The sequence below is a fragment of the Lepisma saccharinum genome, chromosome 15 (genome assembly GCF_977018435.1).
Source record: "Lepisma saccharinum chromosome 15, izLepSacc3.1, whole genome shotgun sequence".
In the NCBI taxonomy this organism is placed as follows: domain Eukaryota; kingdom Metazoa; phylum Arthropoda; class Insecta; order Zygentoma; family Lepismatidae; genus Lepisma; species Lepisma saccharinum.
The window spans coordinates 30,148,188-30,169,947 of record NC_139243.1 but is presented as its reverse complement, the minus strand read 5'-3'; the positions used below and the strand labels follow the sequence as shown (position 1 = coordinate 30,169,947).

At 39.0% G+C, this 21,760-nt stretch overlaps 1 protein-coding gene across 1 annotated transcript in view; it reads right to left on the bottom strand.

The window, feature by feature from the left end:
* The window catches only part of Gabat (4-aminobutyrate aminotransferase), a 78,721-nt gene that overhangs the window by 41,002 nt on the left and 15,959 nt on the right, over positions 1-21,760 (bottom strand). Inside the window, exons 5-7 of the mRNA XM_083136786.1 lie at positions 19,812-20,013; positions 11,270-11,442; positions 452-589 (exon numbers count right to left, since the gene is read on the bottom strand). Of these exons, the coding sequence (XP_082992912.1) occupies positions 452-589; positions 11,270-11,442; positions 19,812-20,013 (513 nt within the window). The remainder of the gene's footprint in view (positions 1-451; positions 590-11,269; positions 11,443-19,811; positions 20,014-21,760) is intronic.

Here is a 21,760-nt window from a genome sequence, read left to right as displayed (position 1 = left end):
GTATTTTTGCCATGACCCATGTGGATTTTGATCCACAATCGCTGTTCTACCTTTGTAAACATGTTTCAGGGCAGTACACACAATGGTGTTCATTTCAACCTTGCACACACACAACAGCACTCTCTGCACCAACCATTTTTGGAACTCCACACATCGACATGGGTCGCAACTGACATTGCTCACTGTCTGATAATACATGAACGGTGTTATCACCTTTTCCTGACACCGTTACCACTTTTAATTTTACAACCCACGTAGCATACAATATGCCACCCCAGTCTGTTCATCATGCATGCACGTACAATGAAGAACTTTTTAATAGATTGGAGTTGTCTGTATCATCTATCAGAGAACAACACTGAGTCAACACTTTGTTCAAGTTCGTGAAACACCATTTTTTGAACACCTTGCACACTTCAAAATAACAAGTTTGAAAAAAGATAATAGTTACCTTTTCAGTAATTTTTTGCAAGCCCTGGAAAAATTCCGCAGATCCTGGATTGTCACCTCCCTCTGCTTGTATTGGTTCCACTATAATGCCTGCAACTGGGGTCCCTCTTTTATTGAATTTGTTGAACAGATCTTCCACCTGGAAAACAGTAAATGTAATCTTCACAAACTTGAAATATAAGAAAACCTGTCATTTCCTCATAAAGTATATACATAAATATTACCTTTAACTTGGGAATGGTCATGCTGTTAGGAAAAAAATATAGTATATGCACTTTCAAAGTTACCAAGTTATTCAAACTTAGATTTGATTTGAAATACAGAGTGTGTACAAAAGATCTGACACATTTTAATCATAAAAAAACAAAGAAACAACAAATGCAAAGATACTTGCAGCATGGATTGATAGATAAACTCAATAAGTTACTTTATTTCTAGGCCACAAAAGTGTTCATGGATGCCATGTAGTTTTGTAGTTGAAGAAAATGATGACTCCGCAAGAGAGATGAAACTGTGTGAAGGTTTACTCAAACCAAATTGGGGACTCATACTCAGAGAAAATACAGAGCACATATCCAAAAAGACCCTCTTTCTAGAAACAGTATCATAACATTGGAAAGGAAGGTTTTAGAAACTGGAAGTATTCTAAGTTAAGAAGAGTCCGGGATGTTCTAGTACAAACAATGATGATATTGAGTATGCCCGAGAAGATTCTTTCCTATGGATATATGTGAAAGACATGGTTTACATGACACGAGCGAAAGACATTGATGAACTGAAAGTCAGAATAAGAAAAGCTACGGCCACTGTTGACATGCTGACCTGAATCTGGCAAGAAGTCAACTGTCATCTTGATATTCTACAAACGACAAACTGAGTAGAGGTACAAGTGTACTAACAGCAGACATGAAACTTTTTGAGTTTGTCTATACATCCATGCTATTAGATTTGTTGTATTTTCATTCTTTTCTGACCAGAATTGTCCAGATGGAGAATTGATAGTATGAATTCTGCGTTAGCTTATTGATGCAACCCACTGCATGAAAATTTGCTTCCTTAAGAAATTTAAAGTATGAGGGAAACATATAAGTCCGAAAACAGTAATAAAAAAAAAAAAAAAAAAAATCAGAGATTGACAGATATGAAATATTTGTTGATGTGGTAGCCCAGTCGTTATGGTGCCTGACTACCACGCGAGACACCCAGGTTTGATCCCCGGTGGAGGAGATCCGGGACATTTTCAACCTGTTCAAGCAGCTCCGGTGCTCACCCAGCATTGTATAAAGTGGGTACCTGGAGGAAACTCTGGGGGGGTAAAGGTGGCCAGGGGTGTGGTGCTGATCACATCACCCCCAGCTCGACTGAGATCGAGAAAGTGTGGGGCCCTAACCCCACACACCCTATACACCTTCATGGCATGGTGCAAAGCACAGGGGAGAACTTTACTTATTTACCAATAGAATACCACCAATACTTATAACCGATGCTCTAACGATATGATGGTTCATTCAACTCCTTAATATAGCTGCGTAACGAAATGATTGCAATGGGTTTTGCCTTCACGCGGTAAACTGCATTTTTACACATTTACTTTTAAAAACATGCCATATGAATTACACATTTACATTCATAAAAATATTAACGAAGTGGCAGAATAGATATATCAGATTGGTAAAAAATAAATATCTTGGAAATTATGCAAAATTCATTTCACTTACTTTCAACTAGTATTGTGTGAAACAATTGGATATTTTACGATTAAATGACAGCTATTTCGAGACACTGATGTAACTCTTGAATATCTTGAAGTAAAACACTGGTAAATTTATGCATAGAATTCCAGCAGTGGCAGATTAAAGACGTTCTCTCGGAGGGAGTGGGCATCCATTATGGCTACCCCCTCCCCCAAACTTTCGGCACCCAGAACACTTCCCTCACAAACTACAGTCCTACCACATGTCACGAAATCACTGTCGTAACTAAAATGTTGGTGACCCAGCCATGTGTAATGTTTTTTTTTTAAAATTATAATTATTTTTTCACATGTAACATAGGCTGTGCATCCAATTCCTTGCGAGGCCAAGAGATCAGGAGAAGTGTTGAGGGCGAAGATTCTGACATTTTTGACCAGTAATTCCCTACGGCTCGGAACTTGGTAAGAGTAAGGAAAGGAGGCATTGCGAGCAAAGCAAGCAAGAAAATTTTGCAAAATGTATTTTTAATTTCATAAAATTAGACATGGAAAGGGACAATTTTCCCTCTGTGTCCCCTTTAAGGTGCCCTTGTCTGTCAATATTTACTCCCTCTAGAATTGATTATTTTCATTGGCAAGCAATGCCTCCCTGCCCCCTGCGGTTGCACCACTGATGTAACATGGAGTGATGTGAAATATAAAATACACACACAACATGTGTAACCTAAATTACATAAATTTTCTCTCAAAAGTGTTGTCTCCCTTTCTTCCAAACAATTGTTCATGCATTTTAGACAAAATCAATACGTAAAGAGAAGTCTTACTTCTCTCTCTGGCAAACTACAGTGCGTTACAGAAAACAAAATACATTGCGAGCAAAGTGAAAAAAGAAAATTTTTAGATGCATTTTCTTGCAAACTGAAAACATTATTGATTTAATAGGGTGCAAATAATTCCACTGGGCACCATTTTTTTTTTTTTTTCATTTAGATCGTTCGGCACCCAGGGCTGACTCCCGCCGCCCGCTAGCTACGGTTCTGAACTTGGTGAGACTAAGAAAAGTAGGTATTGCGAGTGAAGCGAGCAAGAACATTTTACGAAATGTATTTTGATTTGCATGAAATTTGAAACCGGAGGGGGGTAAATCCCTCTACAGGTACCCTTGGCCGTCAATGTTTGCCCCCTCCCAGAATTGATTTCCGTCCAAGGTTGGGGAAGGATCTATGCCCTTTGCCTCCCCCTGTGGTTACGCCACCAATCATTTTAAGTTGTTCTAAGTCTAACTTCAATAAAATAAAGACTAATAGATTTCTCAAAAATCAAAATACCTTGATTTTTGATTCCAATAGATGTAAATAACTGTCGGGAACAGTGGAGCAGTTTAACCTATGTCTTGCCTCAAACAGACAAGAAGAGCACTGCTGTGTCACCTTCCATGGTTGCTAATTCTTAGCTCTTGGGTATCTCATAAAATGCCACAATGTTTGATACATTTCGTTCCAACTTTGTGAATTTATCAATAAATTAAAAAAAAAAAAAACTCTTGTGAGAGGCGCAGGAGAAGAGTGAACGCCCCCTCAAGCCTTTAATTCACCCTTGCAGCAAGAAGATTGATAGTTGTAGTTCGCCTAAATTTTTTCCTTGTCACCGTAGTAGCGTTGGGGTATTCCAGGTGTAGAAGTATGAAACCGGAATTGGCCGATAGATGGTGCTAGCCGGCAGTGGAGGGCGTGGAAGATCGCGTAAGCAGCGCCAGCTGCTGCCTGCCACTCCCGAGGACGTTATATCGGAACACAGTAGCCCGAGTGCCAGACAGAGGAACGTGTTGCACACCCGGAACATGTCGAATTTTGTGCCTACGAACTACGATTTACGGACAGCATTGGTGTTCTGTTATCATTTGAAGAAAACCGCCGCAGAATCGCATCGAATGCTCATCGAAGCTTACGGCGAACGTGTTCTCGGGAAAACACAGTGTTTCGAGTGGTTCAAGAAATTCAAAAGTGGCGATTTTGACTTGCGAAACGAGGAACGTGGGAAACCTCCGAAAAAGTTCGAAGACAACGAATTGCAAGCCTTATTGGATGAAGATGATACCCAAACGCAGCAGGAGCTCGCGGAACAATTGAATGTGACGCAGAAAGCCGTTTCTCTTTGGTTGAAAGCTATGGGAAAGGTGCAGAAAGTGGGCAAATGGATTCCGCATGAACTGAATGAAAGACAGCAAGGATCCCGCAAGACCACTTGTCAAATGCTACTCGCCAGATACAAAAGTAAGTCGTTTCTCCATCGCATAGTGACCGGCGATGAGAAATAGATATATTTGGAGAATCCTAAGCGTCGTAAATCGTGGGTGAATCCAGGCGAACCATCAACATCCACTGCAAGACCAAATCGCTTTGGAAAAAAGACACTACTCTGTGTTTGGTGGGATCAGCGGGGCGTCATCTATTATGAGCTGCTAAAACCCGGTGAAACCGTTAACGCAGATCGCTACCAACAGCAAATGATCAATTTACATCGAGCATTACGTGACAAACGGCCGGAATATGAATCAAGGCAACACAAGGTCATCCTGCTCCATGACAACGCCTCACCACACACAGCAAAACGGGTCCGGGAAATGATCGAGGCGTTCAAATGGGAGATACTAGGGCATGCGGCGTATTCTCCCGACTTGGCTCCTTCAGATTATCATCTGTTTGCCTCACTGGGACACGCTCTTGCAGAACAGCGCTTCAATTCGTATGAAGATGTACGAACATGGCTCGCGGACTGGTTCGCTTCAAAAGAAGAACGTTTTTTTTTTTGGCGTGGCATTCATAACCTGCCGGAAAGGTGGGAGAAATGTGTAACTAGCAATGGAGCTTACTTTGAATAAAATATTGTTTCTCAGTTGCAAACACCAGCCGTTTACTTCTTGCAAACAAATTCCGGTTTCATACTTCTACACCAGGTATGTCAGCTGTTCTCTCTCCCTGGCTATGCCCTTTCCACAGTGACTGTGCATGATAATATGAGTGACGAGGCAGAGGTAGCGGGAATATTTTCTAGATCCTCTGTGAAGGGGTGGTTTTCTCACGACACCTTTGATCCACCCTAGTACCTTCATCTAAGTACATTTTGTGCTTATCTTTCGCCGCTCCCCTCCTTCATCATCCTTACCCTTATTCCCTCCTCTTCTCATCCTATCTGTCATCTCCCTCTAATCTTTTGTCAGCTGTCATCTTTCATCGCACCCATCCTTCTTAATTCTTATCTTTGTTCGCCTCCTGTCTCTCATTGCTCCTTTATTATTCGTCGCCCCTAGCTTTGTTCGCCCTGGCCCCCTATCTCTTCCCGCCCCAAACTTCCTCGTTCTTATCTTTGTTCACCCCCTGTCTCTTGTTGTCCCCTTATCATTCATCACCCCTATCTTTCATCATTCTTATCTTTGTTCGCCCCCTGTCTCTCGTCACCCCTATTTTAGTCACTCGTTACACTCACCGTTAAGCTTCCTGCTTCCCATAATGGTAGTTCTTCGTAAAATGCCACAATGTTTGCCATACTGAAGAAATAAAATGAGATCCTCAAGGGTCTGTCACCCCTCCATCCCCCCTTTTCCACTCTTGTATGTTTCTTAATTCACACTATGTGTCATATATTTCATTCGAACTGTATATATTATTTATCAATATGTGAAAAAATAAAATAGGTCCTTGGTGGAAGTCTTCCACGACGCCCCCTCAAGGGCCTCCTTCCTTGAATTCCAGTGGAATACTTACATGTTAATGCGTATTACTGAATATTTTGAACAATTTTTAATTGTGCCAATTTTCAAGTATCAGTATTTTTGGCAATCAGTGTGTTGCAATCGGTATTGGTATTGGTTCAGATCTAGTAAAAATATATAATTTTACCGATAAATCGAAATGCCTTTGCCTGCTGATAGAGACAAGGTACCAATGAATCTGTTCCATCCGTACAATACACTGCACTTGAGCATGTATAATGCACACCCTGGTTTTTGATTGGGAAAAGCAACAATAATGTCTCGTATATAATGTTCAAGAAATGGCTTTCTTAGTCACAGGTAGGGACGTGAAATTTTAGTTTTATTTTGCTTTCCTCAACTTTTCGGTGTTATCGTTAAAATGAAAACTTGAAAACTTCACGTCCCTAGTCATAGGGCATAAAGCTGCTGCTATGCTGATCAAGGGTGAATGGCATCATACCTACTCAATGAGTCACCTGTTGCTATGTGGATGAAGATGAGAATATTGTCTTGTGTATACGAGTCACCAACCCATACCACTCTCTCTTCCTCTCCCTCCACTTTGCATCCCAAAGCTTTCACTTCTGTAACCACCTCGTTTATTCCAAAGAAAAGAAAGCGAGATCAAAATGTGAAAGAGGGCGAGTTGTACAAGGTCCATTCAATAAATAACTGGAAAAGTTGTACAAAAAATTGCAAATACGACCATATTTGATGTTTCTTTGTTATTTTGTGGTGGCGTCCTAGAACTATTAACAGATGGGTCTGGCACGCCTGCCTCGTGAACAGGGTGCTGGGAATTAGTGAAACAAGATGGCGGCACCCTTGCAGGTTTGAGCTGAAGGGTTGAAACCAATCGAAATTCACCATCGGATGGCAGTGCAATATGGTGTGAAAGCTGTTTTGAGTCAAGCACAAGTGTAGGAGTGGGCAGAGAAGTTCAAACAGGGTGTAACAAGTGTTCAAGATTCACCACGTCCAGGACGCTCTGTCTCTGCAGTCACGGAGAACAACATTGCGAGAGTTGACGAGTTGATACCGGAAAACAGGCATATTACGGCGAGTGAGATTGCATCAGAGATGAACGTTAGTGTCGGATCAGCCCACCATAGTGTTCATGACGTACTGATGTTCAAGAAAGTGTGTTCCAAAACATTTGACACCAGATATGAAAGACAGGTGAATGGATATGTGCGGGGAGCTTTTGCAACAGTATGAAGCTGAAGGGGAGGCATTTCTTCACCGTATTGTCACGGGAGTGAAAGTTGGGTACATTTTTACAAACCTGAACGAAAGCGGGCTACAATAAACTGGCGACATTCTTCATCTCCAAGAGCCAAGAAGGTGTGAGCTGAAAGAAGTGCTGGTAAGGTCATGTTGACTTTGTTTTGGGATCATAAGGGAATAATTCTTGAACATTACATGCCGAGAGGTCAAAATGTAAACAGTGTGACATACACAAACCTTATGCGTGAAAATTTAAAACCAGCAATTTTGAAGAAGCGACTTGGTCTGGTGTCCAGTGGCATCTTGTTGCTGCATGACAACACGAGACCACACACTGCTAGAGTCACATTAGCTACCATCAATGACCTAAAGTTCCTCTGCTTACCCCACCCCCGGTATTCCCCGGATCTGGCACCTTCAGATTATCACATTTTTGGCCCACTTAAAGATGCTCTTAGTGGCTCAAGGTTCGAGGATGATGAAGACGTCCAGGCAACAGTGCATGACTGGTTAAGCACACACCCAAAATAATTCTTTTGACGTCGAATTGGGAGGCTTGTCGAGGGCTGGCGCAGGTGCATTGAACTTGAGGTGGACTACGTTGAATAATAATCATGTGTTGTATTCCATTCTAATATTAGATTCTGTACAAAAAAATATTTCCGGTTATTTATTGAATGAACCTTGTATTTCTGTTTTCAAATCGCAAGTTCTGCAGTATATGCAAGAGAATGAAAACAGGGTTGGGGCTCAAAAATTTGATATGGTGAGGCAAATACAAGGGTCGTTCAAGGTTGACCGGGATTTTTGTACGTAAAAAATTGATGAATAGCCGGATCATGATGAAACGTGCGGGTGACGTAATGTATTCCTTCGCGAGTAACTAGCGCCCGGCATGACGTATTTCGCGCATGCGCAGCAGTTGCAGCGAACATGGCGGCAAGCAGTGTGTCTGTGGCTGTGGAGCAGCGGGTGTAATCAAATTTCTCGTGAAGGAGAAAGTGAAACCAGCTGAGATTTTCAGACGATTGCAAGCACAGTATGGTGAACAAACGATGTCACGGACAAGAGTGTACGAATGGTGTGAGCAGTTTCGCGAAGGACGGGAGCTGGTGACAAATGAAGCGCATGGACACATTTGCCCGACTGCAGTCACAAGAGTGAATATCGCACGTGTTGAGCAAATGATTCTTGAGAACCGGCGAGTAACAGTGCAGGATATTGCTGCCGAGGTGAATATCAGTGTCGGGAGTGTTGAGACAATCATTCACGACCATTTACGCTTCCGCAAAATCTGTGCAAGGTGGGTTCCCCGCCAGCTGACATTCGATCAGAAGTGGACACGCAGGACGGTCTGTGAACAGCTTCTGAATCGGTTTCGAGCAGAAGGTGATGAATTGTTGCAATCCATCATCACGTGTGATGAAACATGGTTGCACAATTCAACCCCAGAGACTAAAAGACGCAGCATGGAGTGGTGGCATAAAGGTTCCCCGCCCCCCAAGAAAAGCAAAACGCAGCCGTCCGCTGGAAAGATCATGGCAAGTGTCTTCTGGGACATAAAGGGCGTTATCCATGTGGATTTTCTGGACAAAGGGAGCACGATTAATGCCCAGTATTACTCCACATTGTTGAGTGGTGCTGTACGAAAGTCCATTTGCAAGAAAAGACCTGGGATGTTGTCTGGAAATGTCATTCTTCTCCATGACAATGCCCGCCCTCACACGGCCAATGTGACAACAACAACTCTGGCCAACATGCGCTGGGAAGTTCTGCCCCATCCCCCCTACAGTCCGGATTTAGCCCCCAGTGATTATCATTTGTTTTAACCCCTTAAAGACCATCTGGGAGGGAAGAAATTCACGACAGACGAAGCACTGCGGAGCGATGTCCTCCAGTGGCTACGACAACAACCAAGTTCTTTCTACGCCAAAGGAATTCGTGAGCTGCAAGAACGATGGCAACGGTGCCTCGGTGCGCACGGAGAATACTTTGAAAAACTGACATAGTTTGGTGTTTCTTCTGCTACCTATTTCCTCTGCAGAAATAAAAGTCCCGGTCAACCTTGAACGACCCTTGTATAAGAGAATGATAGAAGCAAGAACAGGCGAGGACAGCTCCATAATTATGTTATGGATATGTACTGCTCAGGAAGATATTTTATATTATTTCTCATGCAGCAAATACAGACACTACACATTCAGTTGGTCGGAAGGTGCATCAAATCCTGCCAGAATGGTGCCACTTTTCTCAATGTCTCAAAATGCTCCAATACAAAGTGAAAAATCATGGGAAACGACCATTCCACTTTTATAAGTTTTTTTAAAAAAATATTATTACTAAAGAAACCCAACCTTGTAATTTGTACTTACGCCTGTTGTTATATATGTGCTACATGCCGTGACATAGTGAAACATACATGGTTTCATGTTGACTGTCTGAATTATTCCATGCATAATACACACCACAGTTTTTAGGGGAAAAATTTTTGAAAAAAGTGTGCATTATACATGAGTAAATTCGGTATTACTCAAGTAACCACCACTGTTGGGCCAACGTCAGTTTTTACGTTGGTTGGCAAATTGACGTTGGTCTTACGTTGGGCCAACATTTGCCCAACCATGAAAAAATGAGTCAAAATAAGTTTTAAAAACAAATTTATCATGCCAAGACAACTTTCAGGAGTATGCTGAAAATTCTAGAGTGTAAAATAAGTGACATGTAACAGTGTTTCTTTTCGAATATTTCAGTCACAGCACATACTGGAATTATAATATATTTTTTATGAAAGTAGAGGCTATTTATTGCAGTCACTTACCAGTCCTTTGTCAGCCACTATGGATGAAAGATGTGTTGGGAATTACTAATTGTTTGTCTCTCTAATTGTAGTAGAACAAGAACATTCTTACAGGTATTGTTGTGAAAGTGGTTAAGCAATGTTATGTGCAGACTAAATTCCATGAAAGATGGAAAATTAAGTAAACTCTAGAAAGTTTTTGTGCTACCACTTGAAGGTATGGTGCCTTGAAAACAATGATACCATGTGACTGAGAAAGTGCTGTGTATTTTCTTTATTTTCATACATAACTTGTACTATTGTTTACATTTGGCCTCACAATAAATGATGTACATATCAGAACAAAACCTATCCATTCTTTAGTTTTCAGAACGTTGGGCCAACGTAAAACCATACATTGGCCCAACATAAAAACATACATTAGCTCAATGTAAAGTAAAAACCACATGTTGGCCCAACGTTGGAACCACAGTCAAAATTACCGTTGCTCAATGGTGTTTTTACGTTGGGCCAACCATTTTCAGGATGGTTGGCCCAACCACTTTTGGTTACGTGGGTACCATCATGCATATTCAAAGACTTAGAAAGTAATTATAATTTAAAAAAATGTAGGTGTAATGACATCAGACTCTTCAAGTCATTGCAAACTGTGATGCAATTCACTGCTCTGCTAATATGGTTATGGACTAAGGTCCTTGAGGTTTCCAAGGAAACTAAGACATTTTTACATGCAAGTTCTGATCTATAGTTTGGAACTTATGGTTCAAATCGAAAACTAGGTCTCCTAGGAGACTTTAAAGCTGCTCTGTGATTGAGTTGGTAAACACCAAGTCCTATTTATGCACAGTAAGGCTAATCGGGACTGGACCTACAGTTTAAAGTGGGATCCAAACAATGCTACCACTGCGCCATTGGGGAGGCCAGCTGCTCTGTGATTTTATGTTATTTGTACTATGTGCGAGAGTAACAATGTTAACAAACAGGAGCGATGACTTGTTGGTTTTGTGATTAAGTGTTGGGTAAGATGTTTTATGTCTTGAAATTCCATTAGAAAAGTGGTCTTGTGGAGTACATCTTAACATTACCCCAGTTTTCAAATTGACTGCATACAACTCTCTGAGAAGTCTCTAAGCAAATTTGTTGAGTTTCTCCTCTCTAAGCAAAGCAAGTGGAGGATTTCGGGAATGTCTCAACGTAGCCAATTAGGTGATGCAACTGTTCCAAGATGAAATAAGTATACTCATTAAAAGTAATGATCTTAGTTTGACATGAACAAAACTAATATTTATTCCACAAGGAACATAAGACAACAAACAATTAAAAATAAGACAATGATAAAACAACAAACCTCTGCTAATGCTCTTCTGTCTATTTCAGCATTTTCTCTTTGGTTCTCCTCTAAAGGATATTTGTATATTGGGAAAGTTGCTATGGGCCAATCAAAGGCTGGAATATCCAATTTGTGAATGGCTTTGGAGTGAGTGGTTGACAAAGCACCAAAGGTTCTACCATGGAAGGCACCTGCAATTAGATACGTGAAACTTACAATGTGGATGCACATCAGGCTAGGGTCAATATATTTGGATAAAATGGGATTAAATGTTCCAATTCATACCAAAACTTAACTCTCTTGACAGGTAACATTAAGGTTAAATTTACAAGAATTTAAGTTTATAAAGGGACAAAAAACAAAACAAAAAAAACAAAAACAACTACACATAGTTAGCTTTTTATACTTTATCCATTGTATGGTGCCTCTACTACCTCTAAAAGTAAGTTTTGAGAGAGCACATCTTTTGACTTCACATGAAACATTTTTTTTCTCTTTTCTTTCTTTCCCTAGATAATGGATAAAGACCAATAACTATTAGATGCTAGAGATATTGTCACTAACATTCATAAAAAAGTACATAGTCATTTGCCAATTGAAGAAAGACACTATAACTACACCTAAAATCTAAATTCTATGGAGTAACAGCCCTTTGACTTGAGCTTGGTGTTGATTACATCTTCACAAAATCCAATATTGTGAATATGTGGAGCCACTACCTTCACATTCCCCACCCCTTTATGGCATGTTGCAATAAGCAGGGGGATAACAACCCTTCGATGGCCAATGTCCGCCATGCGAGTGTCAGCACATCAACATCCTCCTTTCTGGCTCTCGACAGTGGAGCTGCTTTCAATTGTACTCACAATGCTCGACCAACAGTTAAATTTGGAGTTCCCACAAGGGTTCAAAATTAGGCCCAAGTGCACCAAACATGAGAGTGTCAACCCCTTTGGCTATGTGAGAGGGAGCACGTTACAACTGAAGGGTTTGGGGGTAAAACATGGAAAGTGACATTTTGGTCATTATTGAGTTAATTAAGCACAAAGGATATTAGAAGCTATACTTCAGAAAAATTGCTTTCATGTTGTGTTTATCAATTTCAGAAGCATTCAATGAATCCAATGCAAAATGCATGACACAGCAAATATAAAAAAGACGTTACAAATTAACATTAAAAACTGTACTTACGTATGCGAGTATGTTGTTCCTATTTTCCTTTCTTTAGAACTACGCTTCGGAGACTAACTATCCACTTATTCAGGTTCGTTTGAAAAAACTAGGTACTTAGCATAGTACCATGTCGAAATGTAATAAAAGGATTGTGGACAAGGGTTGGTGTGGATACATTTAAGGTATTATATCCCCACCCCAGACGTATATAAAAAGCTCGTCATTCACTAAAAACTTGCACAATTAACCTATTCTCATGTTAAAACAGTCGAGCAGGAAAGGCCGTACCTGCAAGTTGTAATAGTGATACACACAGGTTTATTAGCTTTTTAACATTTTTTAACATGAGAATAGGTTAATTGTGCAAGTTTTTAGTGAACGACGAGCTTTTTATATACGTCTGGAGCGGGGATATAATATCTTAAATGTATCCACACCAACCCTTGTCCACAATTCTTTTATTTCATTTCGACGTGGTACTATGTTAAGTACCTAGTTTTTTCATACGAACCTGAAGAAGGGGATAGTTAGTCTCCGAAACGTAGTTCTAAAGAAAGGAAAATAGGAACAACATACTCACATACATAAGTACAGTTTTTAACGTCTTTTTTATATTCTGGAATTGTGAGTAATACGCACCAAACCTACAAAATGCTATGACACAGCAATTACATGTGAACATTGAAGGATGGTTCCCTTTAACTTTGCAACTCAATAAAGATGAAATGTCACTATCTTTTATCCCCGAGCCCTTCAATTACTAACACAAGTTTTGCCACAGTATGTTTCACAATTTCAAGTCCACTTTATACTCAAATAGTTTAATTAAAACTGGAGCTACAGTTTAAAGTGGAATCTGAACTACTACACAATGTTCCTCCACTGGGGATCATCATTCAGAAATATCAGTGTTCGGCAACTTTACAGCACAAATTATGCATTAAATATGAAAATATAAGTCAGACTGTAGTGAAGCCAGCTCATGAGTGATGCTAAAATGATTTAGACATGATAACACTCAAACCAGTCCTTCAACGCTAACCCAGTGAGTTGAGGTTGGTTCAATAGGTACGAGGTAAAGTGTCGGACGTATGGGGTTGATGGGGAATCAGATTATTGAGTTATTAGGTTGAGTCTGGGAATTATGCACAGATAACTATTCGGGACTCAACCTACAGTTAAAAGTGGGACATGAACCACTGTGCATATACCTCAACTGGGTATCGAACCTGGGACCTTGAATACTTTCTTGTCTGCTACAGTGAAAATATAATCTAACTTCAGTATGTCTTAATTCCTTCACAACAATTATACAATGCGTATTTTCAATAAATTAATCAAAAATACAAAACTTTTGTACTTACGTATAGCGAGTATCTATTCTTTCAAAGGACACTTCTTCAGGTTCATTTCTCGGCTACCAGAAATATGTCATAGACGTCATTGTTCCCGAAACGTCGTTTGAAAGAATAGATACTCGCTACACGTAAGTACAAAAGAAAAACACTAAGTTGCTGACCAAGGCAATTTATTATTAAGATAAAAACACTTAACAGGTAACGTTTCGACCCTGTATCAGGGTCTTCCTCAGATGAAGAACCTGATACAGGGTCGAAACGTTACCTGTTAAGTGTTTTTATCTTAATAATAAATTGCCTTGGTCAGCAACTTAGTGTTTTTAAATATGGAAACAAGGCTTAATTATATTACAAAAGTACAAAAGTTTTGTATTTTTGATTAATTTATTGAAAATACAAATTAATCTATATAAAAGTGAGTAAGTCGCACATATCATAAATTATGAATTCTACAATGCACCTCAATAAATCATCCTGAATCTCTTTCAATGTCTCTCTCAATGCCTGGTTCAAATCTTTTTAATTCATACTGAAGAATATCAATTAGAGAATTTTATATGATTAATTATTTGTCATAGCACATACCAGCGTTTCGTAAATGTCCTACATTTTGAGTATTAAGGAAGTACATTTTCAGTTGGAGAAACTGATACTATATCCTGAGAGAATTTATTACTTTGCTATATGTTTAGTCAGTTTTTTTTGCTTGTTTTTCTGGGAGGAGATTTTGGTACTCTTAAATTATTTATTATAACTTTCTTTAAAGAAAGAAGTGGAGGAAACACTGAATAGAATGAAGAGCGGTAGAGCACCTGGAGTAGATGAGGTGCCAGTGGAAATGATACTAGGAGCAGGAGTGATTGGTGAGCAGCGGCTGTACAGTGTGTTGAAAATAATGTAGCAAGAGAGAAAAGTGCCAAGAGATTGGACAAAGGGACTAATAGTTCCCATATTCAAGAAGGAAGACAGAAAGGAATGTAAAATCTACAGAGGAATAACACTAATGTGCCACTCAACAAAGCTGTATGAGAAAATATTAGAGAAAAGAATGAGGGAAGTAACAGAGCTGAACATGAGAGAGGAACAGTATGGATTTAGAAGAGGCAGATCAATAGTACATCTGATATTGGCATTCCTAGATATAGAAAAGGCATATTAGAGCATGGACAGAACAAAGATTTGGAAGGCTCTAAGGAGTCGAGGAAGAGATAGTGTGTAGAGTGCAGAGCACATACAAGGCCAACCAGAGCTGTCTGAAGACATCAGTGGGAAGAACAGAGTGGATCAGTATAAGTAATGAACTAAAACAGGGAAGTGCTCTTTCTCCACTGCTCTTCGTAATTACAATGGATGCAATTAACGAAGAGGTGGGGAAGAAGATAGGAGAGGAAGAGATAAAGGTCCTGTTGTTTGCTGACGACTTAGTAATATGGGAAAACAGGGACGAAGAAGTACAGATACAGCTTGATAGTTGGAATGAAGAAATCAGAAGAGCAGGAATACAATTCTGTGCAGAAAAGAGTGACATGCTAATAACAACAAGAAACAGAGCCAGAAATTAACCAAGAATAAAGCTGGACAGGGAAGAGTTGAGGGTAGTGGAGAGCTTCAAATATCTAGGAAGCATAATTGAGAGAAGTGGAAGAATAGATGAGGAGGTAAGCAGAAGAGGACAAATGGGTGGTGGACTGTATCAAAGCATTTACAGATTAATACGGAACAGGGATGTACCTGTGAAATGCAAGAAGATAATATATAACACATACTATGTGCCAAAAATTACATACTGAGCAGACTTGGACAATGACAGGGACAGACAAAGGAAAGATGCAGACAATGGAGATGAAATTTTTAAGGAGTATATTGGGGATGACTAGAAGGGATAGAATAAGGAATGAGGAGATATGACAAACAATGGGAGTGGTGAAGCTTCAGGACAGAATAGATCAGGCACAGATGAGATGGTTTGGACACATGAAGAGTATGGGCGCAGAAAGACTGCCAGTAAGAGCTTACAATGCACAAGGAGTGAGAATAAGGTCAAAGGGAAGACCAAGATGTCGGTGGAAAGAGCAGATAGCGGAGAGTGTTAGAAGAAGAGGACAAGATTGGAACACCGTGGAAAGAGATGAGTAATGGAAGACCAGGAAAAAATGGAGAGGCTTGACTTCTATGCAGACCCAGCCAAAGGCAGGAACTGGTGAAAGAGGATGATGAATTTTCTTTAACATCTTGTTTAACATAGCAAAGAGTGTTGAACCTTTTTTTTCCTTAACCATGTTTACATAAAAAAAATATGTATATGAAAATTAGCAGACAATATTTAAATCTTTACAAAAAGGGAAACACCGAAAATAGAAAAATTACATGCAATAAAAGTCTATCTTAAATGCATGGGTACACAACAAGAAAATGCACAATAATTTGAAATATGTTTATTAATGGGTTTCAGTGTTTTTATAACATATTCAACCTGTGCCCAGTAAAAATTGTTTACTTGCATCTTAAAAACATATACTAAAGATGCATTCTGGATTTCAAGGAACAGCAAGTTCCAAAACTCCAATTTATCAAATTTACGGGTCAGAGGAAATCATGTATGTCTGACTTACAAAGTGTCAGTAAATTGGATATATGCAGATCTGAATCCAAATAGAGGTAGTTCTTCAGAGGACATTACTTAAATAAAACTGAAGGCTGAAGTTGGGTTAAGTCATATCGTTCTCAGCAATTTATTTTGGAGTAAAGTGATTGATTGATTTGTTGTTTTAAGTCCACTTTATGCACAGTAAGGCTAATCGGGACTGGACATACAGTTTAAAGTGGGATCCAAACTACTTGTGCCTCCACAGGGTATTGAACCTGGGACCCCTTGATTACAAGGCGACGACGCTACCAATGCGGCATCGGGGAGGCCTTGGAGTATAGTGAAGTGCAATTTTGTGATCCATTCTGTGAAGGATTTGGTATTGGTTCAGTGTAATTGTATATTGTTCAAGGTTATGTAATTATAGGACTAGGATTTTTATGACCTAAAAATCACCAAAATATGCTCTTATGACCTAAAATTTTACAAAATATGCACTATAATCCAAAAAATATGCCCTTATAACTGTCCTGTTTCAAACATCAATATCTAATATATGCTGAAATATTTTCACATACGAACTATTTTAGTTCACTTTATGGGCACCGAGTTGGAATGCACAATGAATACTTTCCATAAATTTTCAAAAATGAAAAAGATTTTGCTGCAGTCAAAAAAAAAAAAAAACAACCCTCGAGTGAACATGGAAGTTACAACGAATCCGCTCCGAAAATGACTGTATATTTCTTGAAAAAGCGAAAATAGGCTGAATATGACCGAAAATTCATCAAAATATGCTCTATCACATATAAATGGCCAAATATGCCAAAATATGCCCTTAAAAAGCACCTTAATTCAATTAGTTTCTTCATAATATGAATTTCTATATATTTAGGGAACACATCACCCTTACCAAAAAAAATATGCTAAGTCATGAATATCCTAGCCTTAGTAATTATATTTTGAACAAAATTGAAATTTCTGAAAAAAGTCAGCTCTCACTAATGTATGTTTAACACACATGCAATAGCATTATTGATCATAAGTTTGGGCATTGTGAATACTATTTTTTTTTTTTAATCTTTAGTTTTTAACTGAAAATGCTTATTTCACATTATTTCCTAATATTTCCAAGTAATACATGCTATTGACTGTGAATACCTGCGTCATACATTTTGATGTGAAGTCCTACTTCTTACTCATAGTGATCTTGTAACAGTAGCACGACTGAAAAATTGTTAGTGAAGAACAATACTGGAACTGTATCCACTTCAACTTACAAGTAACCTCAGGCACTAATTAACATTTTACAGTGTTATTGCGATTGTAAAAAATAATGTTCTTATCAGGGGCGGTCCATGACTTTTACAGCAAGGGAATAACATGTTGCAAGAAATTTAAAAAAGCATTATTATTATTATTAACGCCTTCTTTATGAATTCTTCTATCACTAGATTGTAGAATTCATCTTCTGCATTTTCACTTCAGTTTTTGATTGATTGATTGATTTGGTGTTTTAAGTCCACTTTGTGCACAGTAAGGCTAATTGGGACTGGACCTATAGTTTAAATCCGAACCACATGTGCCTCCACTGGGTATCGAACCGGGGACACCTTGATCACATGGCGACGACGCTACCACTGCACCATCGGGGAGGTCCTTCACTTCAGTTTTAGCAGCTTCTTCTCAATTACTGTCCTTGGGTATTTCTACATTCACTGTGAAATGGTGACAAAGATTGTTCAGCAATTAGTTTATTAAATAGATTTATTGGGTGATCTTATTCAAGTTTTAAAGGGGTTGCATTCCTAGCACTAGTCCTAGACACGGGAATTTTTAAACCAATGAACTTAACTTGAACAATTTCAAAAAGCTTTTCTTCAAGTAAAACAAAGGTTTTTGTACTCCCATCGAGATATATTAATCTGAGGAAAAGGCAACACTTAGTTCACTTCTGTGACGAGCCGTGTCAAATACTGACAATAATTCAATTTTAAAGAATAGAAAGTGTCTTCAGGAAAACTTTTTTTTGCGTTCTTTTTATCAACTAATTGTAAAAACTTTAATTTCTATTTTTGATTCATTATCTCCAGTTTGCGCTGTTGAACTTGTTGCAACTATATTCTCGTAGTTGCAAATGTTGTCAGGAGAATTTCAGCGCAGATTTGAGTTTGCCGATGACGCTGTGATGTTTAAGTAAATTGTTCATGCCATCGAAACCTGAACTGCCCCACACACCCTTTTCATTTGAAAATAGGTCCTCCCTCCCGGATGGTAGAGTGGTAACGTTGCTGCCTTGTAATGAAAGGATACAGAGTTCGATACCCGGTGGAGGAGCATAAGAGGTTCGGATCCCACTTTAAACTATAGGTCCAGCCCCGATTAGCTTGTCTATGAATGAAGTGCGCTTAAGAGCAGAACTCATTTGAAAATGGGACCCAAAGCCAACAGTATAGTTTTAATTCTACTTTGCAACCACCTATTATTCTACATTGGTCTGGATTAAAATGTCGAACACATTTTTTCTTTATTACACCCGGTAGAGTCTAAATCGGAGATTGATCTACCCACAGAAATAACCCATCTCTTCTCTTCAAAACTTCTTGATCTCAAGCCCTGTACGAAGGTGTTTCCAGCAGCAAACTCTCTCCCCGCACCATTAGCTAGCTGCCGCAAGACCCGGAATGAGTTCTGTGGATTCATTCGCTTCGAGTCCATTGAACCGAACTGATTTGGTCAACCATCAGGAATGATCTTTAAACCTATGTTTTTCATACAAATTCGCGAAATAACGCACATGAAATTTACTGGGATAACTGACAACACAAAATTCACTGCAAATGAAGAAAAATATTGCAAAATATTTTCTCTTGAGGCGGATTTATTTTGAAAGAAACTGAAGCTGGAATGAGTATCGGTCATGCGTTCCCTATGCTGAAGACAGAGCCGAAGATCTACAGAGAATGCTGAATGCTCCCTTTCCGTCTGGGTGAGCGACACGGACACTGATGGTCATCTGCTGGCTACCTAGGACCACAACGAGGACACACATCTGGCGGTTTTTACGTCAGCACATAGAAGTAGATGTGCGACTACTTAACAATGAAATTGTAAAAATAAATTGACGACATAAACACAGTTAATACTTCTAGTTTGTAAGGGAATGACTCATTCCCTTCATTCCATGGAATAACCACCCATGGTTCTTACATACAGGGCAGGCATAGATGAAACATGCATGTGATTTCTGTAAACCATCTCTGCATAACAAGAAAACATAAATCAACCAAAATATGTAAATAAAGGTATAAGTTTTTGTACAACACTTCAACTGCAGACCAGCATAATCTGGCAATTTCGGGAGGGGCCCCGAGTCTGGTAAGCCGATGCCTGCCTACGACAATAAACTCTTGTTTCGTGTCTTCGAAACCCAAACACTCACCTCTGAAAGAAAGCATTGTGAGCGGTGGGCAACCTGGCGGCTGGTTGATCATGCAGGATTCCATCTCCTCAGGGGTGAAGTCTTTGATATTCTCCCCCCTCTGCTTCTGACGATAACATATGAAAATATTCTTAAATGCATTCTCATTGGAGCAAGATCCGCATGACATTGTTGTTATGTGCTTCAACCCACTTGGAGCAACCTACGAGAAAAATCCTTTATATAAGAACATATTAGTAATATTACAACATATATTTGAGTTACGAGTGAGAAAAATTAAGATGTTATCATGGAGAATTGACTGATGATGGCATATTGGTATGTGTACATAAAATTTTACTTAGGTTGAGCATATACTGTTTTAAATTCATTCCAATGCCAACGTACTTATTGATTCCAGTTCATAACAAAAATTGAATGCTGTAGCAATATACAAATGCTCAAAATAGATACATGAGTGATTCAACAGTAAACACATTTTAGAAGGTGTTTAAAAACAGTATTAACTAAGGTTGAGCCGATAGCACTTCTAAACAATAACCAATACACTTACCGATTCCTACAGATACCAATATCCAAAATTGTATTAATTATAAATGTTCAAAATATTTATTAATATTAGTGTGTAAGCATATCACTCCAATTATATTATTCAATTTACTGAGTTTGCTTTAAAACATTCCAGAATTACATCATAATATTAAAATACATGTTATGTAATCAGAAAATCCATTTTTCACACACAACTGGTCAAAATTACAAACGAACTTCAAAATTTGCATACATGCCAAAATAATTATACTCTGTGAAAGTGCCACATGGCATCTGAAAGCCCAAAATCCCCGAAGAGTATTTGTAAATAAATAAATAAATCAACCAATGTCTGTATCATCTCATCCCCAATATTAACCAAAATGACATTTTAAGGTTTCCAATGCATTATATTCTGTTAACTACATCTTAGATGGTTATATTCTGGGGTAGAAAAAATAAATGGCACCTGAATTTTCAAATCCAGTTCCAATTTTTTTTTTTTTTTTTTTTGAGTTCACTTATAGAAATTTCTATTACCTTATTTTAAATAATGGGTTATGGTTGTGCAAGAAAAAGATATATGTACAAATTAAGTCAACTTATAGTAGACTTGATTGCTCTTAGTTGCTCTTTCAATTAACAGAAATAATTACACATATTCATCTAATGTGGAAACTCTAAGTAAACAAACATAAAATTCTGAAACCAAAATGGAGGTGTAGGTGTAACAAAGCTGATTCGCACACGTTTTCCTGCTAGATGGCGATACGTGTCTGGCAAGGAATGTGCAAAGGCAGAGATTCCTAATGCAGATTCCCCTCCATCAAAAAAGTTCAAGACCCTCCACACTAGTGGCAGCAAGGTCATGCTTTTGTTCTTCTTCGACTGCAAGGGACCGCTCCTCATCGACTTCCTGGAGCATGGAGCTACGATCAATGCCCAGCAGTATTGTGAAACGTTAACGAAGCTCAGGAAGGCAATCAAATCAAAAAGTCCCACTCACCTTTCTCGTGGTGTCGTCCTATTGAACGACAACGCTAAACAACACACAGCCAATGCAACAAATGAATGTCTGAAATATGCCCCCCTATAGTCCAGATCTATCCCCGTGCGACTCCCACATCTTCGGTGAGCTCAAAAAAGCACTGCGGGGACAAAGGTTTCAATCGGATGATGACATCAAGGAGTACGAGCGCAATTGGTTCCAACAGCAGCTAAAGGAGTTCTACGAGCATGCCATTTTGCGACTAGTATCACAGTGGGATAAATGCCTAAACAGTGGCGGACAATACTCCCGAGGTTTATTAAATACTGTGAAATATTATCTGCCTCGTTATTTATTGACTGAGCCTAATAATGTTCATAAATCATTTTTTTTCTATACTTTCTTATATTACATTTTCCCCCAGGAATAG